Source organism: Empidonax traillii, unplaced genomic scaffold, assembly GCF_003031625.1.
Source record: "Empidonax traillii isolate 1590-97213 ecotype Southwest subspecies unplaced genomic scaffold, ASM303162v1 scaffold471:size1368335, whole genome shotgun sequence".
NCBI lineage: Eukaryota > Metazoa > Chordata > Aves > Passeriformes > Tyrannidae > Empidonax > Empidonax traillii.
The window spans coordinates 1,119,506-1,141,329 of NW_020955664.1; the positions used below are offsets into that span (position 1 = coordinate 1,119,506).

General features: G+C 37.7%; 1 protein-coding gene across 2 annotated transcripts in view; it reads right to left on the reverse strand.

Annotated features, from left to right (window-relative positions):
* Positions 1-21,824, reverse strand: part of NOX4 (NADPH oxidase 4) — a 101,554-nt gene that overhangs the window by 65,127 nt on the left and 14,603 nt on the right. For both annotated transcript variants that reach the window (XM_027895817.1, XM_027895818.1), the window contains exons 6-11: positions 20,628-20,655; positions 17,478-17,550; positions 13,671-13,751; positions 8,818-9,046; positions 6,693-6,857; positions 6,501-6,563 (exon numbers count right to left, since the gene is read on the reverse strand). In XM_027895817.1, the coding sequence (XP_027751618.1) occupies positions 6,501-6,563; positions 6,693-6,857; positions 8,818-9,046; positions 13,671-13,751; positions 17,478-17,550; positions 20,628-20,655 (639 nt within the window). The remainder of the gene's footprint in view (positions 1-6,500; positions 6,564-6,692; positions 6,858-8,817; positions 9,047-13,670; positions 13,752-17,477; positions 17,551-20,627; positions 20,656-21,824) is intronic.

Consider the following 21,824-nt stretch of genomic DNA (forward strand, 5'->3'; position numbering starts at 1 on the left):
CAGTGTTCAAAACGATCTATGTTTTCCTTTGGTCTGAATCTATGACCATTTGTTCCTTGATTTCACTTTTGCACCAACGGAAAATACAAATCTTTAATGTAACAGCTACCTTAGAATTATAAATAGAACAATACTTGTAAAATACATATAATGTTGCATAAAATACATAGATCTTTGAATGTATAACATGAAATTTCTTTTTTTGATTTCTAGTACATCTGTAGTAGTCCAACTGCTATTCTATTGCTGTTATGGATGCACTACAAAGATACAATTTGACAGACTAATCAGTATTTCTTTGCCTCTGCAGCTCAACCAAAGCAAAAAACTTGCTGCTGCCCTTTCACCCCAGCAGACACATTACACTTCACGGAATCACAGAACACACAACTTCGAAGAAACCCATAGGGATCATCGAGTCCAGCTCCCTGTAACATAGTAAAACGTTTCAATCTGAGTTGTTAGCTTGGGAAAATACCGAATCACAACCTTTCAGATGCTAAGGATGCAAGCCTTCATCCCTGAACAATGCTCCTGCCCAAGCTGCCTCTCCCAGTCCTCCAAAGGTACATGGACGTATTGCCAAGCAACACTGCACTGAGCTGACAACAGATGAACAAGGAAACTGAATGGCACAAAAGATTCATTCTCCATCATCCCTGAGCAAAACTATGGCCAACTCCAGACTCCTGCTAACTGGCTCCCAGTGATGTGAGGCACTAATGGAAAAACCATCAAAGGATCAATAAGTTTTCCAGTCAGATCACCAACATCCTGAGGAAGCCTCTGTCCCTCCAAAATCCCGTGGCCAGCACACAGAGTATTTTGCCAGGCTAAAAAAGAGATCCCCACCACTCAGATGGTCTTAATTTTAGGACAGCAAGAGGCAAGGGACTTCATTTCCTCTGCTTTTTTGTCCACATGTTAATAGTATTCATGCTTAAAGGTTCTGCTTGTTTGGATTTTGGATTTTTTTTTTTTTCATTTTGACATTCTCCTGCAGTTCCTTTCTCTAACCTGACCTAGCAGCTAAACTAAAAGCACCACCTCTTGATGGGAGAAAACACATTTCTCCGCTAAAGTCAATAGATGATCATCATATATTGTAAATTTACTTTCATAGTACAAAAAACCAAACCAAAACAAAAAACCTCCCACTTCTAAGAAGAATCTGCCACCTTCTGTTTAAAGTGTCTGCTGAAGGAGAAATTGGGATTTAGTGAACTCAAATGTAACAATTTCTATGTTCCCTTCATCCAGGATTTTAAAGTTTAAATAAAAGGTAGGGTTTACATAGGGTTTTTATACAGACCCCAAAACTATTAATCCCCAAACTAAACAAAAAAGTCTAAGGAAGTACTAAAGACATCTGCAATATTAATCTATTCTATTTTTGTTTTACTTAAATTCTTCATCAAACAGCTGCTAGATAGTCTACTTCTACGAACAGCAGACAAGCTCTAGGGATTTCTTTAGTTTGCCAGCAAGATACTTCATAATTTCCCTAAATGCTCTGCAAATCATCTCACAAAGACAAGTTTCATAACTATTTGCACAAGATATTTAACAAATCTTATTAGAATGTCATCATGTTAGATTTTGTTTTTATTGTATTTATCTGACAGTGTGAACTTAGCTCTTGATGTCCTTACATACTTTTTACTCAGGCAAACTTCCAACAACTTGTCCATTTTTTTTTATGAAGTATTTCAGAATTTGGCCCCTAGGCTTTTCCTGTTTTGGACAGTTTATTTCTTAAGTTTACAGTGCAGGACACATGTTTCTCCATCATCTCCTTGTGCAACACAAAATGTCTTGCTTAAAAGAAGCTTAGAGCTAAAACTTCACTGCTACACTGTTAATATCTTCACTGATTTGAAATGAACCCTGGATTACACAGGAATAAAAACAACTCTGACCTACAAAACACTGTTTTATCTTACAAAAGCAAATGTATTACTTGTAACATTGTTTATACTCCTGTATTATTTGCTGAGACTTTTCTGACAAGGAATCAAACCCAAAAACATAAATGTACAGATCAGGGCCACCACCTTGTAATCCCATAATGCCTAAATCCAGATACCAAATGGACTTAAACAGAGGTGTAGAGGTAACAAGGAAAACTCAATCTAAAATAAATATAAATAAAAATAATAATAAAAAAAATCAAACCAAACCAAGAACTTTAAAGGTAGAAAATCTCTGAATAAGTAATAGCTCTCAGTCATTTACATGCAGTATATCACTTGTAATGTACATTCAGAAATCTCTTCCAAGTAATTCTTCTACCTATTCTGAGATGATTAATGGATTTAAGAGTTTCTCTGCCTGGGATTCAGTAATAATTACTTTATGAAATTTTAATTTGGGTACTAATCAGGTAAAGTATTCTTCCTCAATAATACATACTTGGATTTGAGTGGATCTGAATATCTGCATATGCAAAACTTATCTTGTCCTAAAAACTCAGCTTTGACATGTAAAAAAATGCACATATACCACCCCCCTAATATGGTACATGCCATAAGTGACATAGCAAGAATTTGATCATGCGTTTCTATAACAAGAGAATTCAAGACACTCTGGAGTTTTTCTTTTCTTCCTCATACAGAACTGTATGTGGAAGGAAAGGAGGAAAGATGTGGCACTACAAATCCTCTTGATGTGATCTGCTTTATATTAACCATCTGCACAAAGAGATGGAGAACCAGAAAATGAGATAACTTCTTGGATGTTTTTTTTTTTACCAGACCCTTCCAGGTTCTACTTCAGGGGATTTAAAAGCAAGTCTGAAGTAGGGGAGGTTGGAGTACATTGTAATATAGGACAAAATTTCTCCTTTCAAAGAATGTTTCAAACCTCTTATTGCAGGTAGCTGATCACTGCTTACCCGCTGCCAGAACCAGGATATAGACTCTGAATGAAGATCCAAAACTCTTTGGAAGATCTGAAGAATCTCAAGACTGAGATCTTTGCTGTGGTTTCTTTATTTTTATTTTTTGTTTTATATGTGCAACTTCCAAACCATCTGCCTCTTCTATCCATAAAGCAACTAATCAGCCAACATGCACAGTACATCTTACATAGACACAAAGCTCAACAAGTGTTTATGCAAGCCACTTGTGTCTAAGCATCAATAGGAGTAACTTGAGATATGTGTCAATTAAAAAAAAAATCTTTAAAGGAAATTCAGGATATTCAGATTTCATGTCCAAGTGGAAACAAGGGCATGACAGCAGCTAGTGACACCTAAAACCATCAAAACTTTGAAATAACAGATTATTCAATCCAGTATTTATAGATTATTGTTGCAAAGCAAAAGTTTCACCAAACCTCAGATTTGAGCCTTCTCCAAATTTCGAAGAATTCACCTCATAGTTCTGCCCTTATTTCAAGGTCTATTACAGTTCTACGTGAAGTGATGTATTTTTTTCCTACCTTCCTTTGCCACAAGAAAATCAACACTACTGAAATAACAAGGTCACCAAGCTTTGTGATCTGCTGGGAGTAGACACCAGTCTACTCTAAACTGCAGCTTGTGAGAGTTTGTGCATTGACTCCGTAGTAGATTCAGCAGAGGTTGCATGAGAGAACCTAGGACACCTTCTGAAGCACTTAACATCTGCAAAACACAAGGCTGTTTCCATGAGGCTTACTACCAATCGCTGCATGCTAATATGTAAGAAATTCCAAAAACACAGTAGAAAAAGTGACTCCTATTGTAAGACACTAATATATATTCTAAACAGGAATCTACTCCTGAAGCTACTCATTAGAAAATTTAAAAAAAAAAAAAAAAAAAGGAAGCATGGAGTCATAAATAGTCAGTACTATGGATTCATGCTGCTACAAATAACCACTAACACATTTAAGTGTCTGGAAAGAGAGGGAACTCAGTACCAGCAGGAAAACATAAGATGGAGAAAAACTCAACGCTACCGTAAACTGCAAGCCTTAGTCTCTTCTTGTTCATACGGGTTAAAATGAAGAGCAAACAGAATAAAGTCAAAGGAAACAAACACTTTCTATTGATAGAAATTGTATGTATAGAAATTGGTAAAAAAAGTATCATAAAACATGTTAAAAGAAAACTTTTTGTTAAAGTGAAATCAAAGACAGTGGAACAATGAAGACACTATGAAGTGAGTAACCCATTATGCACTACCTAGAACTGTCCAGCAGGTCACCTACAGGAATCCCAGATGTTACGCCATCTCTTCATTACCTTTCCCACACTTTCCAATAGGTGACAGAGACCAGGAGTCATACTAGTATAAGTATAAAGTCACTAGTGAGTAAAAACCAATAGAAGAACACTTCAAAAATGAAGTTTAAAAAAAAGCCAGTTTTCACAATGATTATGAGAGAAAACTGAGATCTCCAAGTGTCTGAACTTCAGAATGTACAAGTGACACCATCAGACGGTTGAGGGAAGTTATCCTTCTTGATTCAACACTGCTGAAACCATGCTTTGGTTTCCTCTGCTTTCCATGGTTTGGTTTCCAAACCATGCTTTGGACCTGTGTCCAGTGTTGGGTTCCTCACTACAAGAGACATGGACATAGTGGATAGAGTCCAATCAAGAAGACGATGAACGGACTGGAATATGTCTCCTATGAAGACAGGCTGAGAGAGCTGGGACTGTTCAGATTGGAGAACAGAATGCTCAAGGGTATCTTATCAGTGATATAAATACCTGAAGGGAGCTTGCAAAGAGAATAAAGTCTCCTAATGTGCCCTTGGTCACAATTAAGAGCTCCCTCAGGCTCAAAGTGAAACATGTGGGAGCTTTCTCATAGTGCAGTCGGAGTGGGTTCAGGCCTTTACACAGCCTCCCTGTGTGTTCCTCCACCCTAGTGTTATGTAAGAAACTGAGCTAAACTGTAAATATTACACAACCTTGAAAAGGGAAGGGACTAGTAAAATATCTGCACATATCTTTCACACTGACTCACCCCTTCGTTTCCACTTTTGCTTCTTGTCCTCAGTTAAAAGTATAACGATGTGCCTGAACTGGTCACTTTTTTTCTTTCAAACATTCTCCAGGCACAGTGAGATATTTCATCAGCATGAACAGGACATCTTATAGTGCCTAGGGAAAGACTTTTTAGCGCAGACTCTTGCATTAGGACATGGGGTAATGGTTTTAAACTAAAAGAGGGGAGATTTAGACCAGAGATAAGGAAGAAATGTTGCCCAGGGAAGTGGTAGTGGTAGATGCCCCATCTCTGGAAACATTCAAGGATGAGTTGGATGGGGCTCTGAGCAACCTGATCTAGTTGAAGAATTTCCTGCCTATTGCAGAGGGAGTTTGACTAGGTGGCCTTTAAAGGTCCTTTCCAACCCAAAGTACTCTTTATGATTCTAAGCAGGACAACAGCGCCAGGAAGAACACTGCAGTCTTCCCTCAGCTGTGCTACAGTCATTGTTGCACTGCACTTCCAGTGCCCAAAGCCTCACATACACTCCTCCTGCTGTTCTTGCTGTGGATCAAAGTCCCATGCTCCTAAACCAAGGTAGAAAAATTACCCAGGGATTATCATTATCCAACAAAAGAAACAGCAGTAGTGGTTATGCTCTTTGAATTCTGGGTAGCAATAAAACATTCCAGTTGTTCCACAACACTAGGTATAACTCATTGGGGATGAAGTATCAGTTATCAGTCCAAAGAAAAGAATCAAATGTGAATGTTTATCTCAATGGTCTTCTTGAAAAAGAACATCCAATTCAGAAAATCTGAAAGCCTCTATTCCCTTTGGAAGGAAAAGGCTGTCACTAATATTCTGTTCTAAAAACTCTCCTTTTGTAACAACATAGTCAGTCAGTGCAGTGATTTTCTAGCAGCACCTACCAGGTCTCTGCACTGTGTGCTCCTGAAGAACTTCAGGTACATTTATATACAATTTCATTTTATTCCTGTCTATCTCCAGAGGCCCCATTCCCATTCTAGACCAATCGAGCAGAGTAAGTAATAATCCAAATATTGTATGACTTTACTGTTATATCACTAAGTCATCAATATACCTCAATACAAAATAAAACAGAAAATAAGTTTAGAAACTTGTTTTTTAAACTTGATGTTTTTTCTAATTTTGGAAAAGGCATTCACAGAAATAGCTTCTCATTGAAGAGGAAAGATGACAAAGTTCATTACAATTTGTGCTCATTCTTCATTAAGGTCTACAAATAAGGTTAAAACTTCTTTTATGAAACAATCATCAACATCACATAGATTTTATTCATCTATTTATTATTGGTTTTCACTTGTAGAAGACTTTGAAAAAAGTTCCCATTATCACTTTCTCAACTGTGGAGAAAATTAAATATGTATCAAGTACTGTCATACATAATAATCATGCCATTTCACATTCATTGGTACCCTCATAAATGAAACATAAGCTCTTCTGGAGAGAATTTTCACCTTGAAAGAAATAAAGACCATTTGCTTACCAAATACTATTAAAAGGGAAACTATAGAAAAGAGCAGTATTTCTTACCATTGTAAGGGTGAATGGATGGCTTTCCAGGGCAGACACTCTTGGACAGTGTAGAATGACATACTGAAATAAAATGGCAGAAAAGATCCTTTCAGAACATTTAGTGATGGGCTAGTGTTTACAAATTGATAGTCATCCCCATAGACAATGCTCCAAGAAAGCAGTGGTTTTTTTAGGGGCGTATTAACTCACCTGACCAGGCCTTGCTTCAAAGTCATCTTTCACCATCCTTACTTCAAGGACGTTGGAGGGATGGCTTATTACCGAAGTTATGGTGACTGGTTTATTGCTGCGGATGTAGCGGTATAGCCTTTCCACACAGTACAAGCACAGAGGTCCAGAAATCCAAAACCAGGTCTATGGGAGAACAAAAATAGGTCACCTCAAGGACTTTTAACTACATGAGTGCTTGCAGGACCTCATTTCACATCTAACCTCCAAATCTCTCTCCATGCAAAAATTCCAATGTGTTCTGAAGCCTTAATCAGTCTAACCAGAAGCATCATCTACAAGCACACGGAATTTCAATCCTAAAACTCATCAGGAATAAAATGCTAATGACCTCAATTGCTACCATGTTATTCTAGTTTTATGTCGTTAGATTGCAAGTGGTTTCAGCAGCAAAGACACAGTACATACATGGTTTCAAAATGTAACAGACCGGAGTTCTGTATAATTGTTTACATTAAGGAAAAACACAGTCTGTCTTGCAATATTCCTTGACTATTACCTTCCATAATCATCTCAAGTAAAAACCAAAGAAAGATTCATTTTTGTTCCATAGAATTTATGTTTGTATTAAACAAGTGTAAAATCATAGACAGAGAGAAATGGGCACTTTTGAATCACAATTCATTCGCCCTCATGGAAGATATGTATGCTTGACAGAAAATGTCCTGGAAACGCCCATTTCTCTGCAGCAATTATACAGAGAGCCCTGGGTGACTACTCCAGATGGAGACATGTGCAGCTGCTCAGCTAAATCTCATCCTAAGAGTCAATTACCAATAGCTTATGGCAGACTTAACTATTAATTCTACATCTGCTCAGTCACTCAAGCTATGGCATTGAAGTGCCCTTGATCCTCATTCATCTTTACTGCCCAATTTTTGAAGTTACGTATCAGACTGTCTTGCGACTAGTAGATTGCAACTAGCAAAAAAGCCTTAAAAGTTTTAGTAGCTCAGAGAACCTTTTTTTTTTTTTTTTTTTAATCTTGGTATCACAACACTTCTAAACCCAAAAAAGTCCTAAATAGTTTTACAAAGCTTCCAGGAGAACACTGAGTGGCCATCTCCTTCCATGACTCTTTACCCATAAATGGCTCCAAAGCAGGCATCTTAAGTCCCTAAGACTCTTTACTGTCCTGTGGGTCATATGGAGCCAGATATACATTGATGCTTGTAATTCAGGAGTATCACCACAACAAAATACCAATCCAAAGAACTTTGTTGGAGGAATTCAATGTAGAATTAACTATTTCTTATTATGATTACATGCTCCAGTACAGCTCCTAAGAGACATAACTGTTCAAGAGAAAAAAAAGGATAATAATAAAGAGAAACTCCTGTGAGGTCTGTTAAAGGGACCATTATGAATGGTGGGCCTTGGACTTGTGAACTCCATATTCACAAGCTTCCTCAGGCTACTTATAATACAGCCCAAATGATCTTTTCTCAGAAGAAAAGAGAAAATTTGGATGAAGAAAAAGCTGCTTCCACAAAACATAAAGAAACAAAAGGAAAATGGAAAAACAGAAAAAGGCTTTTCTGTGCCTGCTGTCATCATACTCATTTACCCATGCCACACATAAAACAAGCCTGTCTGCAAACAACAGGCCATAAAAGCCACACCGCAACCAACTTCAAATCAGAAATGAGTATTAGGGCTTGCATCTGCATGGTAAAAAAGAGAACAAATGGAGCTTGATTATTTCAACTAACTACTGTCACACAATGTTTACAAAAGGGACCTTATGAAATGTTATATAAATGTTTGCTCTGAAGTGCTACGCTGTAATTTTAAAGTCCCTTTTATAGCAGGACCAATACATCTCTTATTATGTCGTACAAAAATAACATTACAGCTGATCTCTTGACATTTTTTCACCCTCCCTATTCTATGCATCACATTGTAATGCAGTTCAGGGTTTAATACAGATTGTTTTTTCCCCATTGAATCTTTGAATGCCTCAAAAGGTTTTAATAATATTTTCCATCATTAAAACATCTGGTCTGGAAAAGCAATAATTAGTGGTTATGGCTGACTGAAAGACTTGGCAAGGCTTCTAATACCTGAAATGTCGGATCATACAGACCTCTGGGAAGTGTGACTGGAACTTGGGTTCCTCGGAACAAATTCTCATAAAGTGATTTTGTACAAAAGGTTCCGGTACTGGTAAGTCCTCTGGGAAAGGCTCAGTAGTATAGTCAGGAAACAGCTCTTCAAAAGCCTTTGGCTCAGTCAGATTCTGTCGGGACGTTTTGTTAGGATTAAAGCAACCAGGAGGGTGTTCCTGTAAGTTGGTCTGGTACTTGAGCACTCCCCTATGGGAAAAAAAGAATAGTAAAGACACTGAAGTAAGAAACAAACAGCTTATCTTAATTCAGAGAGGCCTCATCTTCTGTTAGAGTTTTTATTCCATTTGTTTGCAGGACTTTCAATGAGATTGAAGATTTGCAACAATAGAGCCTCCTGTCACTAGAGGCAAAGTTTATCTTTTCCAGTGCACTTGGCACTCCCATACTGAACAGCCTCAAGCTTAACACTGCTTGAAAGGGGGAAAACATTGTGGGAACTTTGCAAAAAAATAAGTAATCACATTTCCAGTTCAATCTCACATTGGCTGGCTGTTTTCACTCATCCTCCCCACAGCCAGCAAGCCTTGTTTTTAAGGCAGTCTTATAGCAGAAGCGGTTTATGTTGCCAAATCATAAACTGCAGGAATGTTCCTACTACTTGGTGTTTATCAGGTTTGCACACAATCCTACAGTTTTCTCCTTTGGACATAATCTTGTCAGATAAAGCGGAAAAAGGAAGTCCTGCATGATAGCCAAGGAACCTTCCTTGCAAACTATTTTGTGGGTTAGATGTTTTGGGTTTTGTTTTTAAGCTAAGCTAAATTTATAGTAAAATGAAGTAAGAATTTTGCAGCTGCAGCTAGAAACTCTGAAGAAAGAATTGGAAACCTGAGACACTCTGGGATATCTCAACACATGAATGAATCATTGGAAACAGGGAAGAAAAGACAACAGTAAAAGTAAAATTCCTCAGAAGTACTACTTGCCTCCAAATCTGGATTTGATGATAGTAAATCCATAAGCAGGAATAATAATAAGACATCAACTAAATGAAAGGTTGAATGACACCTCAACAGGATGGTGCTGGGTGGTATACTGAGGCAATGTCTGGCGAGACATGCCCACTGAGTACTAGGCTCATTTTAAGTATGCAATCAAACATAAGGACATAGACTCCCTCCTCCTCTCCTCATCACACAGCAGCAGCAGTAATAGAATTTAATTCACAAGAAGAGAGAGAACTAGGACATCTGCAATATTCCCAACTTAAATGGGCTCTGACAAGCTATTGGCAATCTTCCCTACCAAAACGCAATCCTGACAGCCAGTAACAAGCTTCCCACATGGTCCAGTGAACAATGTCGGCTTGGACGTTAAACCTCCCCACTCTAAATTCCACATCTGACCCCAGGAGAATCATTTGGGAAGTGTCCTTGCACCTACACCCATGCTTCTGCCTGCATTTACTGCTTGATCATGCCTATCGCTTGCATCTGCCATCACTGCTGGTCATCACATATTTGCAAAGTGACAGATACCACTGGCATTACACTAGTTCCCTGCTTCATAAATATTATGGTGCCTCACGGATTTAGTTGGAAGTCAAAGCCTGTGCAATATTTTTGCAGTCAACCTTGTGTGCAAGCCTGTCAGCAGCTCCCACAGCTTCTATGTTCTCAGAACATCCAAAACAGGATTTCCTTGAGACATGAATAGCTGCAAACACGAGCATCCCTTCCAGTGATCTCTAGTTTGGTCAAACTATTACAAACATGTTGAGTGGCAAACAGTGATGACAAAGCTGCCTGTTAACAGCAGCTGCAACTACTCTAATTTCTGAATTTGTCAAGGAAAGGCAAGTCTTACACACCCAAGATCACTTCCCAGAAAGTTTGAGTTCTGCACAATTCTTAAGAAACCCAAGATGTATCCTCATGTATTTATTAGACGCAACACTTGAATATATAAAAACTCAGTATGGATGTCCAGAAGTAGGAGATACCCCTTTTTGTTTGCTAAAGATGTCTGAGACAAAATGAGACATTAATGTAAAAATGTGCTACAGGCTGAGCAGCACAGTATGAAGAATCTGCAAGGCCATACCTCAACCTCTGCTCCAATTTTCCATGCCCAAAATAGAGACAAAATTCACTTCTGGATAGAGCTGGAAAATACATATCACTATTTCTTAAGATTTTAAAGCTTATAAACTAGACATCAATGATTCTAAGTGTTTTTATAGGGAACTGCACAGCTCCTATCTCCTCATCCAACTTCTGCTGCTCAGCTCAAGGTAAGTTACTTGAAGGGTCTGTTAAAGGTCAGTGTGTGGGTGGACTCATAAGAATTTTCACCCTTTGGAAGAAAAGTCTTTGAATAACTCTAGTGAGAGCATGAAGGCCTTATTCTCAGCTTCTATGGACCACAGTAATACCACAGTAACACCAAATTTGGATCAGATGGGAATCTGGCTCCAAAGGTTTTGTATGTTTTACAGTTCCTTACACTGGTACTAGAAACACCAAGCTTCTGCTTTACATAAATCAATTTTTGTTGCTGCTACTACTGATGTAAAAGACAGATAAATGAATGTAGATATGCACCAAGTCTTAAGTCACTAAAACCTTTCAGAGTCATGTCGCAAGAAGCATCCACAACAATTCGAAACAAAACAAGAATCCAGCAATATTGTGGAAATACTTTACTCCTAAGACAGGCAAAACCTCACTCAAACTGTCTACACAGTTCAGCCACAGAAGATGCCTTGTTCTGTAAAATAACTGGCCATGAGTCTGCAGCTCTCTAAGACATGCCACACAGGAGTAATTTGGGTGCGGATATCTAGGCTTCCTTCTTTCTTAGAAGAGATCATTGAATTATTCAGGTTAGGAAAGACTTTTAAGATCACTGAGTCCAACCATTAACCCACCACTGCTGTGTTCATCATCAAACCATGTTCCTAAGCACCACATCTGAAAGTCTTTCATATACCTCCAGGGCTGGTGACTTCACTACTTCCCTAGGTAGCCTGTTCTAAAGCATCTTCTTTTGGCAAAGAAAATTTTCCTAACATCCAGTCCAAATCACTCCTCATACAACTTGTGGCCACTTTCTCTTGATCTTAGCACTATCACTAATGGAGTCTAGAAATCAATCCAGGTCACTTGAATGCACATCTTTGTAACAGAAATTTGGGTTCCGTTGACTGTATTACTAGAACTCAATAAACTATAATGGGAGAAAGACACTTAGAAAACATGGAGAGACCCACATTTAGGCATCTTAAACTTGAACTGACTCCCACTCTCCATGACTCATTCCCCTCCAATTTTTAACTGACACTCAGTTCTTTTAGATTTGCATTGAATGCCTCTGTAATTCAATACTAAGGAGGCTGTGTACCAGAAGATGTCTGTTCAATGCTTGGTGTATTACTGCAGCCTTGGTCTGCAAACCTGGTAAAAGGAGCATAGTTAGGAATACAATGGGCAAAGGATAATGCAGTGAAGGAGATTAATTAAACTGGACATGAAAAATATCCCAAAGGCAATAACTGGAACAGATTGCCTACGGAGATTAGAGTATCTCAGTCACCAGATGTTCTAAAGAAGTCAGAAAAACACCTGTCAAGAATAATTTAGAAAAAGTCCATTCTGCCCCAGGATGAAGAGAACACATTATATCTATCTTCTCCCAGCAATGAAAAGAGTTATGCCCCAGAAAAAAGAAACAGAACCCCCCCAAACAAACAGAAACAAACACACAGAAAAAAGAAAAAACAAACAAACCCATGCAAAAACAAAACCAAAACCAACAACAACAAAAACCAACAAAAAACATACACAATCAAAAAAAAAAAAAAAAAAAAAAAAAAAAAAAAAAAAAAAAAAAAAAAAAAAAAAAAAAAAAAAAAAAAAAAAAAAAAAAAAAAAAAAAAAAAAAAAAAAAAAAAAAAAAAAAAAAAAAAAAAAAAAAAAAAAAACACCCAAACTCACAGAGTACTGGAATTGCATCCAGGAGTTTCAATTATTTTGAACTCATTATTTCAATTCACCAGATCTCAGGCTGCATGTTTCTGTTCAACAACATATTCCTCCCATGATCTTGCTAGACTTCTCCATGTTTACTTTAAGCAGTGGTGCTCAGTGTCACACATTAAAGCACCCTGTGTTTCAGTAGATATTTGATGACATGCAGAAATATACCTCATTTAAATACACCTTCCCTTCTTTATACCAATCTCTGCATCTACATCCACAGAGGAAATTTCACAGACATTAATGGCCCAGATTTTCATAGAATCATAAAATAGTTAGGGTTGGAAAGGACCTCTAAGGGTCATCTAGTTCAATCCTCAACCGATGCAGACATATATCGTAACTTGTGGAAGCTGCTTTACCTCACAATAGAGATGGGCTTGTTTGTGCCTGATACAGTCTTGACCATCAGCACGTAAACACTGGTCTGATGTTTTTGAAAACAAGAAGAAAAACTAGCAAATGGAAGGTAGGGAGGAAAATGCAAGGGATGAGCAACTTCACTTTCTTGTCTCAGTTAAAAGGTAAAAGGAGGCAGAGAAAGAAACTATATTCTCTTGATTTCTCACTAGACACTGGTAAAATGGACTGGTAAAAAGGAATAATATTGAAAGTGAAGAAGTTTGTGCTAGTTGGCTGTAGCACATACAATTCTTCAAGCTACAATCTGATCCTTATTTAAATGAACGCCTGTTGAAAAACCATAGAGGACAGCAAATTTGGCCTAAAGTTGGCCCATTGTGCACAAGCAAGCTCAGGAAAGGCAGCAATCAAGAAAACTCCTCTTTTTGGTTGTGCTTCAGGAAAAGAGACAGTGTTTTCCATTTACTTACCCAGAAACATGCAGCATCAGCAGCATATAGAAGACAAAGAAAAGGTTGTGTGTATACCAGAAGATGTCATAGTTTGAAACCCTGAAAAGAATAAACCACAGTTCAATGCTGTTTCAACTTAGATGGAATCGCTGCTAATTAAAAACAGACCTGTGTACACAGGACATCATTATACACTACATAGTCATGTAGAAGAGTCAAAGCCCAGCATGTTTTCCTACAGGTACACTGTACTTGCACGCAATTAAGTGTTAAGTGACAAGTGGCTGGCACAGAAGTAAAAAGCTGACAAGGAGAGATAGGGATGTAGAAGCACAGAGACAGTTGAAGAACTCTTCTGAAATTAGGAGACTTCACTGCTTTTTCATAGGTTCTAGTTAGTATCTCTGAGACCCTCAGAGCTAGAATAGTTCCTCCATCTGCATTTTCAAAACTCAACCCCTTTACAGTGAGCATCACCTTGCATTCTGCCTACCCCAATACAATTTAATGTTTCTCTAAGGCTATAACACACAAACAGGTAGCACAGACAGCAGCAACAGGGCTAGTGAGAAGGGTAAAAAACTTGTGAGGGTATAGAGTGTGAGGAGATACAGGAGTAACAGAAACCACAGCAAGAAGGCAACAAAAACAAAAGTAATAGAATTTTCAGGACAGGAGGCCACATAAGTATGGCTCTAGGATTGATAGTCCTGCGAGGGACAAGAAGAACATTACCACTGTGAGAGTGGGAGATGTGAAAGGAAAAGCGCACTTCTTTTCATCAGTAGTTTGTTAGGAAAAATAAAAAGAACCAAGACCAAAGAAAATACTCATCTGGAACTGTTTACTGTTAAGCTTGTTTGATTTTTGCTTGAGTAAAATAGTTACCAACAAACAACAACAACTAAATGGTTAAGAAAATACCCTACTTCACAGCACACAAACACACCTTTCACACTACACAGCATGGTAGGAGAATCCCTTCCAGAACCAAAACCTGCTCCCATTCATAAGCCAAACCAATTATTAAATAAAAAACAACCTAAACTCTGAGAATATCGTTTGAAAAGCTATTCCTTTGACACAGTTAAATTAATTCTTTTCAGAATTTTTTCCCCTCTTCTATATAACCAGCTAACTACCCTCACTTCAATACAATTGACACATATACTGCATTTGTGTCTGTGCATACAGGACTTATTTGTTTTCTTTTTCAAGGAAAAAAAAAAATTGGTAATCTAAGGGTTACCAAAATAAAATCCAAGCAAGTGAAGGAACAAGGAAGGAACAAAGGAAGCAAAGTGAGGTATCCAGCAACAGCAAGGGGCTCTGAAATCTCCCTTCCACCCTGTCATCCTTCCCCCAGTCAGCACTATGTAAACGCTTTTTCCTCCTTGAAGTTGCTCAAACCATTTCTAGCTCTTCACACCCTGGTAGGCATATCCATGTAGTCACTCATCATATCTGTAAGAAGTTATGGGAGTAAACATCAGTAAGAGGAAAATAAATGATGGTATAGGGAGTGGAAACACAATTGGAAGGTACAAATAGTAACATTTACCCTCAGTCCTGAAACAGGTCATAGAATCCTAGAATGACTTGAGTTAGAAGAGACCTTAAAGATCACTTAGTTCCTTGCCCCATGCTATGGGCAGGGACAAGGATGGGTCTTGGAGCTCTGGTTTAAATTCATACCAAAAGCTGGACACTGAATTAAATTTTTATTGCAACTTGAGCACCTTTTTCAGAACACACCAATTTTTCAAAAAGTCAATTCCTGGACTGCTTCTGATGTATTGCTTTCAAGAGCTAATTATTGCTACTGATTAAAGTTACCATACACTTCTTGTGCATGTCTTGAATACATCTAAATGTCAGCTTCTATCCAGTTAAGGATTTTATTCTTCTTTCAGCACTCCTACAGATAACTGTACTATAAAATCCTGCTCCTCACATGTATAAAATTCCCCAAAATGTAAGCAAGCCCTCTGAACTTTACCTCCTTAAATTAAGGGGATGTAAATCCTTGAACCTCCATGAAACATATTTTCCAACATTACGATAATTATGCATTTCTTGTATCTTTAAACTGTGTATCCTACGGATACATCCAGTATTCTAATAAATTCAATAATCTTTCTATTGATACAGCTTCTGATAGGCAGTGAATATTTACAAATAATTTTCCTAAGACTATACAGTATGCTCAGCCACCATAGGGCACATGAGAATACACAGGGAAAGAGATTAAAAAAGGACACTGAGATGCACTCAGAAGTTTGTTTCCTTAGGAAAACATACTATCAAGACAAGTTTGAGCTCTATGCTTGAGAGAGAAGCCAGGATAAATAAAAATTATTGCTAAAGGAACAGGAGATGCAGATGATCTTTTCACAGCTTTGATTCTGCTGGCTAAACAGAAGAGGGCTGGGAATGCATTTGCACTTACAGTAACTGTGGAAGGAAATAAAAAGCATGTAACTTCAAAAGCTGTTGTAAAATTATTTCCAAGAATATGTTTACTACCATCTATATTTTTCTAAGTTTCCCAATTATTAATACATCATATTCTCTCTTTTTTTTTTTTTTTTTTTTGTTATGGCCTTGAAGAAAATAGGACTTTGTTCTGGCTTACTGCTGCAGAGTGAAGTAATTGCGCTATTTTTCTATCTTCCCAAAACTGCCTTTCTTTTGCAAGTAGAGCCATCTGTATGGACTATGTAGTGTGCAGCCATCCTGACATCTCGTGCAGAAGCCTAATCTTGCACTTCTGTAGCCTGCAATGCCTCACAAACATCTCAACCCTGGAAGTAGCCTTGTCTACTGAAAATGCACAAGTATTTGCTGAACTACTATCCCAAATCACAGGATAACATTGCCAATAACATTTCTACTCAGGAAAGACAGATTAATTCAACAAAGTTCAAAGCCACATATCTAACTCACATCAATGGAGCACCATTAATGTCTGAAGATACATAATTAATATATCCTACCATGTTGGCTGAATTAAGATGATGTATTTACATGAGCAGTCTTTGAATTTAACCACTATAAAAATGAAGGGGTTATTTTTATATATTAACTTGCAGAATTCAAGCCTTAAAAATTCTTGATTTTAAGAATCAAGAAATTTTATCAATATTGTTCTAAATCCTTGGAGGATTTAGAACAACATTGTTCTAAATCCTCCAAGGTACCAATCACTCACAGTTCCTATCGTGTTCAATAATGTTGGTACAGAATGTGAACCCATTGGAGGACTAAACCTTTAGAAATCCCATCAGCTGCTCTGAGCCAACACTGCATTGCTGTTTGGAATGTAATTCACACTAAAGAGAATATATCTAACAACCAGAAGCAGAAATTTAAAAAGCAACATTCTACTTAAGAAGCATAATTTTGTGTCAGTTTGTTTCACTGCAGGGAGTGGGGGGGAGGAGTTCTTGTTACTGTTTTTCTTATAGTTTGTTGTTACAATTAACTAAGATATCATCTTAGTTAATTCCAGAGAACTTAATTTATGCATTGGACAGAACTTTCCATATGCTTAGTTTACAAACAGAAAAAAAAATAGAAAAGGTACTATTTGAATTTTTAAAAGGTCCACATTTTTAACTGAGCACATTCATCAAATAGTATTTTTCTCAGAAGGCAATTCAATCAAGTTTTCTAATTGTTTTAATGTGAAATTCACTGTGCTATTTTTACTGCAAGCTAGGGGAAAATAGGGCAAGAAAATTGGTATTTTTAACACTCTAATCACTAGGAGAGTATGATTACTGAAATGGCATTTTTCAACATAACGATCAGATTACATCTTACCTGATGGCAAACGTGGAAGCTGTACACATTAGGAATAATACTAACACCATAATGACTCCAGTCAGACCTGGAACTAAAAGGGACATAAGAAATTACATTTGAATGGTGAAAAGGTATACTTGTCTACTATAATTTTTTAAGAAAGTGGAATTAGACGTAAAATCATGATTTAATCAAACTCTTGCATGTACTTATCTCTTGAGGACAATTCATGTATCAAATCAGATAAGAAAGAAGAGTTGTTATGTAATTTCCCACCTTCTCAGAAAAAACTACCCTTTCCTTTGTATTTCACCATGCATCACTCATTTTGTATTAGTCTTTGCTGCTGCAATCTTTTGCTCATGACATCTGTCTCCAAGCAGGTAACTAAGATCATGACAATTAAAAATCTGGTCAGGGACAGAATCTCAAGCAAATCAGTTTTTATGCAAGCTGCCACTACAATTGTTTGCCAACCTATTTCATTCTGGCATGAGGAAGAGCCCAAAATTAATCTCCATGGCACTGTATAATGCTTGAAATTGTTGACCATAGAGTAAGGTCTGCGAGAGTGATTTGCAGCCAGTATTTGACAAGGAAAGGTTAAAAATATTAACAATTGGACTCATTTGTTCCAATGCAGACTCTCATCAGGACTAGTTTATCCACACCTCTTTTAAGCCAAAGGAGAGAAGCAACTATTTCTACTGCATGGTATGTTGGACAAAGCTCTCAGGCATACAGTGTGATTCTTGAGGTGTCCTGCACAAGGTCAGGAGTCGGACTCGATGATCCTGATGGGTGCCTTCCAACTCAACATATTCTATGATCCCATCCTAAAGCAGAATCCTGCCCATAAATACAGTAAATCGCCTGTCTAAAGACAGTTACCATTTTTCTGAGCATCTTATCTTCAAAACTGCCATCCTGGGAATTAAGAATATGAATTAAGAATTAGGATCCTAAAATCTATGAAACGGTACATCAGTACCTTTTAATCCTCACAGAATGGTAGTATTTCTGCACAGTTTCTGGTCACCTTAAAAGCCACATGTTTGGGTTTAAACAAAGTCAGTCAAGTCAATCATCAAGCACAAATCTATACAAATGCTGACTTAGTGTCAAAATACAAATATCCCAACCAGCTTTCATGGATGTAAATGGCAAAACCACATACTGTAATGGTCCATGATCTTCTACAGGATCATATCCTAATGACAAAAGCAACCTTATTTTTAATAATTGATTGTGATTTTAGACTCTTTACCAATAGACATCTCAAATCTTATCTTTTTATAAACTTCTCAATACCCACACATTGAAAATCTGATACCCAACATCTGATACATCTCAAATCATTCCTCAATTTTACAAACTTTAGGAAAAATCCCATCCCTACAACCAATGGAACTTTCATCTTGGACTGCATAAAAAACTTAATTTCACTCCTTCACTGAAAGATTACAACTAAAAGCAGTTGCAATAAAAATACATATATATTCTGTCCACTGCCTCCTTCTTCAGTTCTTCTTTCTTAACCTATTTTGATGCGTAGCGTGCAATGAATCTCCCCTCTTACACTAATACTTCCAATGCAATTGCAGTACAGCACTTGATCCAGCTTTCTACACTGTCACTTAAACTACAGGTCACCTTTTACATTGAGCTTTTAATTCTCTTCTCCATCAAACTGAAATCATTCACAATCTTGCCCAAGCTTATCAGGGCATTTTTAGTGTTTCCTCTTTGCCCATATTTCTTTTCCTTCACTAACTATATTCTTGAATACTTGTTCCTCCCACAGTTTGCCTCACACCCTGATACGAGGAGGTTATTTCCTAAACCGATTTGAAAAGCCACCACAGTATAAATCCTTCTGATTCCTTATTCCTTTGTTTGCTGTTCTGAACTTTCTGGGAAGAAACCAGGGTTTTCTTCCATATTTGCAGATGTTCCATTGCAACAAAATCTTGCTGGGGTGATCCTTCAGGGCAAATAATAGGTGATAATTACTAGTTGTTAGGATGTGGAGTGATCTGAATAATTTCAAACTTAAAGATGATTTAGAATCACTGCTTTTTGCAACAATGTCCCCAAATTTTTGAAAGTGCACTACTTTCCTGCATGACAGAGAGTAAAAGGAGTTCCGCCTCTCAACTGGAGAGGTCTCCAAGTATCCCCACAAGCCAGGACAAAATATGATCAGGCCTCTTGCTGCTTCTTTATACTGAGTCCTTCTCCCTTATACATGATATTAAATATAATCCTCAATTGCTTGGTTTGTTTCTCACCCCTCTCATCTTTAACACTCTCCTGCCAGTTACCCTCATTCAAGCCTCCACTACTGATTCACTAATTACACCCTTTACCCAACCTGCTTCCACTTATACCTCAAGTTCTATTATGTCACTCTGTCACTTCCTCAGCTCTCAACTGATCTAAACCTTTCCTAGGGTTTTTGGAAAGCACTCTTGTGCAAGCTGCTAATTCTAGTACATCTTCTGGGGTTGACAAATCTAGAACCCCATCTATTGCTGTCTCTTCAGATTCCTTTGGACCGTGTCCTAAATGCTACAAAGTTGTGTTTGATCTAAATAAGGGTGAAAGTGTGATGGCGTCAGGAAGGATCTTTACCTGCTTGAGAAACATTAGATCTCAGGCTGGTGTCTGCCCCTCCATACCCAAACATTGCTACCTTCTAAATTCCTGCACCAAAAATGTCTTGTCTATTTATTCTTTATGAGTGCTGAAGCCTGATTCCCATGTAACAGTTTACATTGCTCTGAAGCCAAACCAACCCTTAAATTAACCAGCTGAAGCAAGAAGACTGCTCCACTGTTATGGTGTTGGTTTTTTTTTTCCTAGAAATTGGATCATTTAGGAATTTGGTTTTAAAATTATGCAGAATCTCTGTTTGAAACTAATTATTTTCTGCTGACTCATCTGTACAACAACAGCTTTGAAGATGATGCTCAAGCTACTACGGGGCTTTTGTAACTCCTCCCTCCTGACTACTGGATAAGCAAACCCAGGTTATATTAACACAAAGAAATCAAGCTAGCTGAGATACAACAAATGGAGCATGCAAACAGAGAATCAAAAAGTTTTGTCTGAAGAGTAATGATGAGAAGCAGCAAACTTTCTTATTCAGTTTTGCAACAGACTTACCAGTTGCAAAAAGTAGTTTCCTTGGGTCCTGAAACACAGAGAAGCAGAAAAAAAAAATCAACATATGGGATTTTATATCTATACGAATACCATGGTAATAATAAGCAGCTCATAAAGCTCATGTTCATTAAGACATAAGCAACCCCTAAACCTGAATGCAGGAATGAATTTGGTAACAGTTTACACTGACTGTAATTCAACATAAACTAAACCTTTAGCCTTTGCATTTCCCCAGCAAAGACAATTCTGACCTGTTATGAAAAACTGGGATTCAGATAATTTTACAGACAATTATTTTTGAAAGCTTTACTCAATTACCTCATCCCTTTGGGAGGACAAATGGAAGTAGAAGAGGGAGAGAATTTGAATTTAAATGTAAGACAAGAGACAAACATTTTACTGCCAGCTACATCACCAAGAGATTTGCAGGGGACTCTAGTGAAGCAAGACCAAATACAAAGGATCTGACAGATGTTCCTGTGTCCCTCACAACATGTGAAAGGAAGAGAGGATATGTCAGCCTCACAGGAAACTGCCTCACTCCCCCTGAGCCCTATATTTCAGAGGTTTTGTCTTCACTGTGGAGAAAACTTTATTATTGTTATTGTCATTATTATTATTATTATTAAACTTGCAGTAAAATGCAGTGAGGGGAGGTTAGCAGTTTTCATACAGGTCAGGAAAAATGAAGTATCCCTCTCTCTGATCTTGTATGTATCCAGATGTGCATACACATGTAGAGAACATGACAATAGCATCCAGACTGCCCACCATAGTTAAAAATGGTTTTAAGTGGAATTCAAGTACAAAGGTTCAAAAGCTACTAAAGTACCTAAAATCCAAAAAGTTTGGTCCTAAAGTTCCTAAAAACTTATTATCTCCATTTTCTATTGCAAAATTCCTAATACTGCTTAGTAGAGGCTGCCATGCACACCCTGGCATGTTCTTGCCTGAGGCAGGCTCCTGCAAATGTTCCTGATGAGGTTAAGCCTATCAGACCACTCCTAACACAAGCAGACACTCAGTTCAACCCAGAAGCTCAGCACAATAGTTGGTGTTGGCATGTCTGTCTGCCATAGAATAGCTCCATGATTAGATCATTCACCCTGGGAGTGCAAGACCTTGGTTGCTGGTCCTCAGCCTGGGCTGAGTCAAGTTCTCTTTTTCTGGGAAAGGATGCAGCTGGGATAGGGTCAT